Source organism: Cucurbita pepo, chromosome LG17 (assembly GCF_002806865.2).
Source record: "Cucurbita pepo subsp. pepo cultivar mu-cu-16 chromosome LG17, ASM280686v2, whole genome shotgun sequence".
NCBI classification, from domain to species: domain Eukaryota; kingdom Viridiplantae; phylum Streptophyta; class Magnoliopsida; order Cucurbitales; family Cucurbitaceae; genus Cucurbita; species Cucurbita pepo.
Window position 1 is genome coordinate 7,799,573 of NC_036654.1, and position 11,272 is coordinate 7,810,844.

The window sequence follows — 11,272 nt, forward strand, 5'->3', positions numbered from 1 at the left end:
TATTTAAAATTTAAATGAGATTCATATATTAGAAGATCTTATGCCATTTTAATGAAATTCAGATAATTAATATTTATTATTTTAGCAAATATCTTCTTTTCATGTCTCTTTAAATATAATTTTCGAGGCATTTCTATATATATATATATATATACGTATCTATCTATATATATATATATATGAAGAATGTAACATAAAAAGGGAGGTTAGAAGAGTATGGGAATTAGTGGTGGCTTTATCTTTGAATACCAAACTACGACAATCTTACAAGAACTTACCAAGTTTTGACTCCCAAATAAAGCAATACAAAAGAAAAAAATTTAAAAGTAAAGACAAAAGAAGTTTTCATAAAATAAACACACACTATTTAGAAAGCATATAGCATCCCAAGAGAGCCGCAGATTGAATTTACACTTTTATTCCTCCTACGCTACAAATTGCTATACAAATGGTGGGTGTAGTAGAAAGAGGAAAAAACGAATATGATACCCAAACAACTGCTGCTGCCTTCTAACTTCTTTTCTTTTCAACTTTAAAAAAATGTACCTGCTCTCTCCAGTAGATGTTGCAGACGAAAAGTAGCAAAAGAATTTGAGTTTTAGTTTGGTTGAATCGGTGTCCGAGTTTGAGTTAGTTCATGAATTTCCGACAATTGGGAGCTTTACAACGGCAAGGGACTTTGAGGTCATCAGGTTCGTCTGGATCGAACAAGTAATCGTAGCTGTTTGTTTGTTTCGTACAAACCCAAACATGTCAATTAATGAACAAGAAAAGTGAAGCTAAGTAAGAGAATTGAAACTTGGAAGAAAGCGGTTCTTACGTTAGTTCTTCTCCAGCAGCAACATTGGTCTTAGCAATCAGAACTATTCGGCTTTCATTGTCACCAACGCTCATTATCCTTGCATAGCAGTTCGGCATGCACTGCACCATACACACACACACACACACACACACACATCGCCAATTCAGTCTTCCACACCAAACAATCAAACAATTACAAGAAATAATCCAACTTCGAGCATATTGCTTACCGAATGATTTATCAAGCGTGCTATATTTCCTTTGTCTGTGGCATCAATTACAACTTCCTCGCTGATCTTGAAGAGCTGCAAACATATAATCAATTGAAAATTGGTGATTAAGATACTTGGACAATAAAATAAAACCCCAGCAGCCTTTGAGAGGTAGAAAAGAACTGTCTTGGATATGAACAAGGGGAAGGAAAAAAAAAAAAAAAAAAAAGGTATCTCTAGCAAAACTGGTCCACTNCCAGGATTTTGAAAGGTTGAGGGTAGCCAATTGTTTAGTTGGCTTAGGCTTGAGTGATCTCAAGAGTGAGTTCCAAAAACACTTGTGGGAGTTATATTGTAATTCCCTTGTGTTTTATATTTCAATATATTTGGTTCTATCAGATAAACCAAATTAGATTTCAGCATTGGAAATATAACCATTTTCCAGTATATGGAACACTTCACGCATAATAAAAATGATTAAACGAGTAACTCACGTAGCAATCTTTTCCTTCTAATTGATACCGAGCCTCCCTCAAATCTGCTACACTACGCCGCACCTGCTCACCACGGTACTCAACAACCTAAAGGTGGATGAACATTCGGTTAGATAACTAAAACTTTGTCTCAGAAGACTACCACAACCCCATGATTATCTTTGATGAAAATGCAATAAGTTAAAAGCATCAAGGAACGCTAAAAAAGGAAGCACAAAGTACAGCATTTTATGTTGCCTCAGAAAATTTCAGTGAAACTGTTTGCTCAAACTTCCTAATCACATAAACGTACACATTTGAATGGACCTCGCAAGAAATTAGAAACATCCTTACCATTTCACCCTCTTGAACATTCCTACGAGCAAAGAGGCCCCATCCATGAATTCCAGATTTACCGAAACAAACCCGATCCCTTTCAGTTCTCTGAAATCATACGAGGAAATTAGTTAAATAGCAACACAATTCATTAAAAAGATGAAATATACAAAAAGAAGGGATATTGCAAGAGGAGGTAGCATTTGCCTGTAAGTGGCGAAGTCGTTCCTTAAATGAGGAAAATAATTGGGGGTCTTCTCCTTCCTTATAAGAGAAAGCAATGTATTCATTTAATCACTCACTTGAAAATGAGTTAAAACTGTGAGGTTAAACTAATCAGGAAAAGAAAATTACTCTGCGTGTACTCAAGCTAATAATTTCATCCAATGGATGATGGCTCGGCCCCATAAGTCGATGGAATATTGGTCCTTCGACCCTCTAAAAAAATACGGAAAATAATGGTGAGGCACAGAAATCAAAAGTTTGTGGTCAAGGAATAATTTTTGAAATGGTCAAACGTGGACAACCTTATCTGTTGGTCTAACATAAACACGACATCTTGCTGCAGAATGTGGTTCAATATCATTAGTTTCAGAGGCTGAAGACTTTGACAGTTCTTCTACCTTTGATGTAACTAGTCTTGATCCCCTGGAACATCCCTTCTGCTTTTGAAGCAAGTTTCTGCCTGCAAAAACCCCAGAAGGACTGCGCACCACCAAAGCAGCATCAGGGTTTGGTGTTCTGCATGACAAAAAAGGATTTTGAGCCTCAGGATCTATATCAAATCAAATAAGAAGGAATAGAGAGAGAGAGAGAGCAAAATAACTTCAGTAAAGTAAGGACCTTACCTATGAATAGCACAATATATCAGTTTTCTAGTAATTTGCCGCCCTTTTTCCTCCGAGCATTGCAACTGAAAGCAAATATACATCAAGTTAAGAAATTGTGAGCCTGTTGCACCCTTAAAAATTTCCCAACTCAGAAACAGAGATCAATCTATTTCTAAAAAAGAAGATGCATTGGCATGTATGTAGGTCAAAAATTATAACACCATGTTAACCTACAGAAATACTCTGTAAAGATTACATAATATCAACCATATACACTTACCTCCATGAAGTATCCTGCTCTCGAAGCACACATTGTATGGAAATAAGTAGCACATTTGCAGCACTGTGCGCAGGAACCATGACTTTGCTTGCAGATTACACATCTCTGTTATCCATAAAAAGAAAAAATGTAAAGACAGCAAACATCTATTTGCAGAATAGAAAAACAACATTATAAATCCCAGAGGAAATGCAAACATAAAAGGCTAAATATATTATTTTGTCATTTATGTATAGGCCATTCCTCAATTTTATCTCTAACCTTCTAAAAAAAATAATTTATAAATGAACATTTTGAACTCATTATATCAAACATGAGGTGATTTTACATTCAATAGAGAAAATACATTCTAGTGTCACATCATTTTGTTAATGAATTTAATATTCTAGCACAGTCAGGACTTCCATTTTGGCTTTTTAATAACAAAAAATTGAAAATAAAAAACAGATACATAAAATATGAAATTCAAACTTTTAAAATATTAATGATGGAATTGAAAAAAAAAAAAAGGGATGAAAGTATTATCTTTGGATAAAATAAAATTATCAAAACGTGAAACTTCAAACCCTAACCATTTTCATTGAAAAAATAGAATTTAGTACAACTATGACATCCTTATCAATCAAAATCAAAATGTCGGTGGAACTCATCAGTAAGAAATATACAGTATTGGCAGACTGCTGACAATTCTGATTCAAGAACAGGAACGATTATTTTAAAATGGTAGAATTACCTTCAAAAAAGAATTCGATGGAATTCTAAAGATGCCAACAGCTGGTTCCATTTTCTCATGATTCAAGAAAACAACTTCAGGGCGAAACCAAGCACAAGTGACATGAACCCAGAGTCCATCAACGTCAGTAGGCTTTAAAGCACCACCTGAAGCAACATACAGTTATTGAATTATAATGCCCTTAATCATATTTCTAGACAGCAGTGGAGCTAATAGGCAGGCAGCCGTAGTCAAATAAGAGGTCACTTTATCACGAAACTAGCACATAAGTAGTATACAGTAAAAGGTTGCTGCTGAAAGCACAAACAAATGAAGATGGGTAGGAACATCGAGTACAGAACATAAATCAGAAAAAGAGGGGGAAACAAAGGAGAAGAGAAAATTGACAAAAAAAAAAAAAAAAATTACTCAGAGCCTCAAATGCAGAAGTCGTTGAATTCTGCTGTCGGAGAGATAAATGGAAAATATACATACTGCATTTGAGACTCTGGCGACGAAACTAACAAAAAGAATATGATTTTTGTTTAGCGTTTGCACCCTAACTAGGCCGCTGATGGGACAGTTCAAATTCCTCACATGTCCCTAGTTTCCTTTTAGCTTGTAATCTTTAATATCAGAGCATCCAAAGTTAGTATAGTAAGATTTGTCAAATCCAATCCCACTACTCTTTTTATGAGCAATTTTATCTATGTTGTCCTGCACGCATGTTCATGGAAACATAGCAACTTTGGTCAGTGCCTGATTGAAGGTGCTTCCCATGTTTCAAGGGTGGCTGCTGCACCTTGTTCATCATGTCACCAAAGGAAAACATCCAAGCACCTTAAAACACTAGAGAATACATTTTGTCTTTAAAATGATAGCAAGCCAACACCACTATTGTGCATGTATAAGCCTATTTCCATTCATGACCGTACTTCCCTTTTTTCAACTTAGCAGCCTGTCATTTCCTAAAATGACTCTTATAAAGGTCAAGATTTATAGCGACCTTAATTGAGAAATTTCAAATATCAAAATAATTATTCGCCAAAATTTAGAAACATGTGAACATCCCAGAAATGAAATGTGCAATATACATACCCTTCACAGGACAAAGGCAACACTCTCTATTGGCATCTGGTGTTTCACAGGCTCTGCAGACCCATGATGTAAAATCGTGAATATCTTTTGCCCCATAGCATTCTTGGTGGACAGCAACCTGGCATCTATAAAAGAAAGGAAAGGAAAAATGAAGGACTACAAGAAAGGTTGCAGATATCTTGTACACATCAAATTACATTTCAATTACTTAGGCCTCGAGCTACCAGTGGTTCACATAAACCTAAAAGTCCGAATATGTTGAGCATGAACAATCAGAAATCCCTACAGTTAAACTACTAAATAAGGTTGATTCTAATCATTACCATTTTTATCCAGCTTTGAAGGAGAAAGTGAAATAATACAAAAGGGCACACAAAAGAATAGACCAACAAGAGAAAATCGTTACTTATCACATGTAGTCTCAAACTTTATTAATCAATTCACAACATTAACAGATTGATTATTAATTTTGAAATGCTGATAAAAGGATAATGCAATAATTAAACCTAAAAACTGTTGTGGGATACAGTAATGCATACTCATAATGTCAAGAACTTCGATCAGTGAAGTTCATTTTAATTCTAAATGCATATGTTTGTATAAAATTAGATAGGTCGTGTAGATACCTGTTGCAGATGATAATTTTGTTTTCTTCCCAATCTTCAACCCATCTGCAAATAGCACACTTTTCTGTTGTCCATTTTGCATAAACAGGCTCATAATTCCCTGTTACAGCAAATGTAATAAACATATTTTAAAACGTAGCCTCAATATTGGTAATTTCTCAAAGCAAGTGCACAACAAGAACAGACTGATGCTGGCAAATACTGCACCCTTCCCAACATAAATAATGAAAAATCCATGTGTCAAATATTTTGAGGGAAAATATATACCACTTAAGAAAGTGCTTAGCTGCTGGTTATCCAACTTCAAAGGCTTCAAGGAATCTATGCCATTCGTGTTGAACTCTGCAATCTGAAATTTACTTGAAGTTTGCAAGAAATAATGAGTGGAGCAAGTTCAAGACAATGACTAAAATCTAAATAAGAAAGGAAAGACACAAACACTATTACGAACCCATTGTTCCAGAGGTAACATTGTAGCCTTCACTTTAACGCTATACTTCCATTTCTTTGCTCTGCAACCAGTGTGTTTTTCCCATTCACTAAGTCTTTGTTTTCTTGCCCCACAAGAACCGCACTTGCAGACAACTCTAAAAGCATAGGAATCGAGATCACAATTTCATCATCTTAAAGAACTTGCCTAATCATTAAAATGATGGGCAACTCTAAATCTTTTGTGGAAGTGGAGAAAAAAAATAAAACTTCATTTAACGTGATGTTCACAGGACTTACAAATGTAAATCGGGAATATAAGCTCCTTCCATGCCATTGCACACCACTATTATCTTATCAGGAATGGAAGCCACCGCACCTTTGTCCGTAGGACTGGTTTAAATAAAGTGTCAGATAACTAACATCAAAGGTATAAAATTTAAGATCAGAAAATAGAAACTAATAACATGAAAAAGTTCCTATCACTCGCTAATGCCATCATGTATGAGAGCTTCATTAGCAGAAATAGTAAAGTGGAATTCCATAACCCTCCTACCTTTAACTTATACCAATATGCCAACAATTTTACAGGCAAATGAAGTTGTAATAACTAAAAAACAAAAGGAGAAGGGTTTGTAGTCTCACTTGGCTTTTGATTGACTATTTTCAACATGTGGTGGTTCATTAGAGCCGACCCTGCAATCAGGGCAATAATATTCGCTGTGTGCCAAATCCTTCAAATGTGGCAACGTTAGCAATTAATCCTGAACTTGGGTAAAAGATATATACACGTGTCTCTAGGTACAGAAGGCATACCTTAAATAGCTTGCCAGAAATTTTGTCACACTCAGCATGTACCCATACATTACAACCATCACAGCATACCTAATTCGACACAAACGCTCAAATAAAATCAGATAAGAAATGGGAGCGTACATAGCAAACAAATTGGTTTGAGCTAATGGCAAACTATTCTTACCCAATTTCCACCATCAGAATGGTGCCAGATTTTCTTGCATATGCCACAATATTGCTTCGATTGTCTCAACTGTAAATATGAAAATTATTAGATAATTTAAGTAAATACCATATATATCACGCTGTATTTTATAAGAAAATAAACTATTTTCTCCGTTTCATTGTTTCCTCTAGATTGGCAAGAGACTACAAAATATCTTGAAAATAAGCATCTCCAAACCTTATGACAACGTTTGCACAGAAGTTGTGTGGCAGAAGTCGGGCCCTTCACTTTCTTAAGTGATTTGCAAAGCGATAACAATCCACATCCGTCACAATGTGAAGAACCTTTGTTGACTACTTTCTGTAAAATAAATTAACTGATGAAAAATCTCAACAAAATAAAAAGGAAATTACACCAGAAAGTAGATGTGCAAAGAAGAAGAAAATAAGAGTGATCAGAATTCATAAAATAAGCATGTAAGAAAGGACTGAAGTTCCCTGGCATGCATCGATGCAAACATAAAGGCCAGTGTTAGGAAAGAAAACACATAGAGGTTGATACGTTTCCTGCCACATCCAACAACAAAGCCTAAGAATTGGGGACAAAAAAAACTCAATGAAAACGAATGTAATCATTGACTATAAAGATATTTATGCCCACTCCACAGCACTAAATTCCAGAAACATTACTCCCAAATTCGTAACCTTTTTAGGGCAAAATAATTTTTTTACTGAACTTTTATATGCCCAACCAACCTCCCAAATTGGTCCAACTGGATCCTCATCCAAATAATGTAAAATTCAAAATCTAGTGGGATGAAATTCTTTAAACTTCAAAAGACTACATGCTCAAACTACACGGTGTTTACATATATGTGTTTTCTTTCGTTCTTTCTTTTTTCCCTAAAAAGTTAAAGACTTCGGAGGACCAAGACGTTTTCTTATTGAGCTAATCCTAAGATTCAAACATGCAACCACTAGGTATGTCTTACTTGACAACGGGCCGTAGCCAACGGGGCCGGCTCATGAAGACATGGCGATATGTAATTTAACAAAAAAGAACAAAATTACAAATTCTTATAACAACAAAAATACAGTGTCGAATTGCAGAGTTGAGCCAGATGACAAAAGCAGACATAAAGATTTAAGTTAACCGTAAACGAAAAGGCCCCAGAAAATTAATTCACTATTCGAAGGACAGGTATCATATAATTTTGTACACGATTGTCCTACATCGCATTCCAATGACCCAACAAAACCCACGAAGATAACAGTAACTCAAATCCACTCAGACCTCAAATAAAAAGGTAAGTTCATAACATAATTCGGGTAAAGAACAAACGAAAAGGAATGAAACCAATTCTCAGGAATCTTACCTTCTCGGAATAGTACTCCAGATCCTGGTTTGAAGTCGAGGCATTAGGCAGCCCACTGACATGTGCTTCTCGAAGAGACATTAACATACTGCCCACGCTAGCGTCCACGTAACCATCTTCTGCTAATAAAGCCTCCTCGATAGCCATCTGGAAATCACTTGGCTTGCTCTTGTGCAACTGTTTCTGCCCCTTGAATCTGATGAACAGGAATAAAATTCTGATCAGGGGATTTAATCATTTAAAAAAAACAATAAAGCTGACAAAAATAGATTGTCACACACCTCTCGAAGAACTCCGCAAAGGGGTATATCATCCCTTGTTTCACCCATGCATAGTCCTGTGAATTAGAACATATTAAATAATTAACCAACGCGACAAGTAAAATTATTATTGCCCATAATCTAGAGCGGAAAAATTACCCTCTGGGTTCCATTTTTCGAATACCCGAAAAACATTACACATATAGAACCTGGGACGCAAGATTTTAGAACCGCTTCGGGAGCTTGCAACAAGGGATCGATAACTACCGCTGGCCAAGCAGGGTATCTTTTCCCACACTTCGCCCAAACTAAATCTCCCAAAGCAAACTCCTCTGGCTTGTAAATATCCTTCCTCCTTTCAGAATTTGTATTTGTCTTCGCGGCCATATAAGTTAGACTAGTGGGTTTCTCTTCTTCTTCTTCTAATGGCAACACAGTTTTTGAGCTAAAATACCTTGTATCATTCAAATTAGAGAAACCCATAAAAGCATCCTCTTTCTCCTCTTCACTTCTATCGGATGAGTCCCACTCTGAATTCTTCAACCTGTAAGTATCCTTCCACCGCCGTTGTTTTGATAGTGCCAATCCCTTACTTCTCGTTCTGGGTTCTGCTAAGGCACCGTCTAATTCTTCTTCGTCGTCATTTTCTTCGATGCTGGAATCCGTAAAATCGACCTTTGGTTCTTCATTCTTCCATACATGAAGAACCGAGTCACTGAACCTCGAAGGCAGCATCTGAACTCTTCCTCGCGATGACTTCAACAGCGGGGGTCGTAATTTCTCGACGCTGCGGTTCAATACTCGCCGTCCATTCAATTTCTTCGAATTCCGCTCAAATTCGTCTCCCCAATAAAATCCATCGCTGTACCAAGAACCCGAACCACTATCCTCAACCTCGCGTTGGAGGCGATACGAATTATACCCATCTGTCCGCCGTTTCTTGGAACTGACCGAATACATGTAATCCGAAGAATCGGGTACCTCGAGCTTGCAACGTTTAAGATTCGGCGATTCAAATTTCATAGTTCGTTTGATGATCATCTTGTTACGAATGTTAAAACCCAATTTCCTAGAGAAAAACAATGCGAAGCCCTAATTATCTTGTTCGACAAAAAGGAAACAAACACCGGCCAATGTCGAAGAATTTCTCCATATACCATTCAACTCCGTTTCATACCCACTCCACGCGACACATATAACTCCACAATCATACAGCCGAAATATACGAATAAACCCTAATTAAGCCACAAAGAACGATAAAACTCAAGAGAATTCAATTCGTTCCAGAAACCTTCACGTCCGCAGAACTGAGATTACCGACGAAAAGAGAAATCGCAACGAAACAACAGAATTTTCAATATCGAAAAACAAAATCCGCAAGAAACGGAAGAAAAACACCGGCGAGGAAAATCAATATCGAATGCTAAATTCAGACGAAAGAAATCACTCAAACTCGCAGAGAACGAAACAACAATGCTGCGAGCTGTGTTAAAGCCGAGGATCGATCCGCTTAAGCCGAAACGAAACCGTAGGGAACAATTTCCTTTCTTATATACTATTATTATTATTATTATTAAATAAATAAAATAATAAAATAATAAAAACATTTAAATTTGGATCTAATTTTTCATATTTTATATTATACAATATATTTTCTGAAATTCCCATAGTCTGTCCATGTCTATATTTAAAATCTGTTTTTTTCCAATTTTAAATTACTAATTTTTTTAATTTAATAAAAAATAAATAAATAAAACTTAAAAAAACTTAAATACTAATAATTTTGATATTAAAGATAATTATTTTATTTCAACAATTAAAAATTTTACCAAAACACATTTTTATTTTACTTCAATAAAAAATAACAATACCATAAATCTCTAAATTCTAAATTTTATTTTTTAGAGTCAATAAATAAATAAATAAATAAAATATATAGCAAATTTGAGGAAATTTATGGAGATCATACTCCTAATTGGGCCTGGCCCGATATTAGAAAATTAAAGGCCCAAGTCCGAGTATAATGGGCCTCTGACTAAACTTAACCATTCTTTAATAGCCAAATTTATAGCCCAGCCCATAGGCTTGCTAATTGGATCAAAGTTTAGGTCCATTAGATTTGCCTATTAAATATATATATATATATATATATATATATATATATATATATATATATAATGTTATTAAAATTATTGAATTTCTAATTTTTGTTGACTTTGTTTTTTAAAAAAAAACTATATTTTTAAAATCTTTTACTCCATAAAATTATTGATATAATAAAGTTTGATTGAATATTTTTCTTTTTAATTTATTGTTAGCACATTTAAAATTTTATATTAACCACAAATTAATTCATTTTACTTTAAACTAAATTATAAACGAGAAATATGACTATAAGCATCGAAAAAAAATATAATAATAGAAAATAACAAGATGTTGTATTGACATAGCTATGTTTAGGGCATGACTCTAATACCATGTTCTAGATTATAACTATGTTTAGGGTAAGACTCTGATACCATGTTCCAAATTATACTATGTTTAGGGCATGACTCTAATACCACATTCCAGACCATAGCTATGTTTAGGACGTGATTCTAATACCATGTGTTCAGACTCATATGATATTGTCCCCTTTTTAGGGCATGACTCTAATACCATGTTTCAAATTCGTATGATATTGTCCCCTTCTTAAGGCATAGTCTAATACCATGTTCCAGACTCATATGATATTGTCCCCTTTTTAGGGCATGACTCTAATACCTTGTTCCAGACTCGTATGATATTGTCCCTTTTTTAGGGTATGCCTCTAATACTATGTTCCAGACTCGTATTATATTGTCCCATTTTGAAGGCATTATTGTAATACCATGTTTCAG

The 11,272-nt window shown here is 35.1% G+C and overlaps 1 protein-coding gene across 1 annotated transcript; it reads right to left on the minus strand.

Annotated features, from left to right (window-relative positions):
• Nucleotides 1-215: 215 nt before the first annotated feature.
• LOC111778358 (histone-lysine N-methyltransferase ATX3-like) lies at nt 216-9,898 on the minus strand. Its single transcript, XM_023658135.1, has 23 exons — nt 8,553-9,898; nt 8,415-8,470; nt 8,134-8,329; nt 6,996-7,118; nt 6,777-6,845; nt 6,614-6,682; nt 6,443-6,531; nt 6,098-6,190; nt 5,820-5,955; nt 5,636-5,717; nt 5,369-5,468; nt 4,743-4,867; nt 3,666-3,811; nt 2,933-3,037; nt 2,671-2,735; nt 2,350-2,563; nt 2,177-2,260; nt 2,030-2,086; nt 1,841-1,930; nt 1,508-1,594; nt 1,032-1,106; nt 821-921; nt 216-721 (listed from the first exon to the last, which is right to left on the minus strand). The coding sequence occupies exons 1-23, from the start codon at nt 9,432-9,434 to the stop codon at nt 631-633; spliced, it is 3,135 nt and encodes a 1,044-aa protein (XP_023513903.1). The 5' UTR covers nt 9,435-9,898; the 3' UTR covers nt 216-630.
• Nucleotides 9,899-11,272: the final 1,374 nt, after the last annotated feature.

Coding starts and splice junctions, on each gene's coding strand:
- LOC111778358 (XM_023658135.1), bottom strand. CDS start 9,434: ATGATCATCAAACGAACTATGAAATTTGAATCGCCGAATCTTAAACGT. Junction 5,469..5,635: donor GCTAAGCACTTTCTTAAGTG/GTATATATTTTC, acceptor TTGCTGTAACAG/GGAATTATGAGCCTGTTTAT. Junction 2,261..2,349: donor ATGTTAGACCAACAGATAAG/GTTGTCCACGTT, acceptor GTATTTTTTTAG/AGGGTCGAAGGACCAATATT.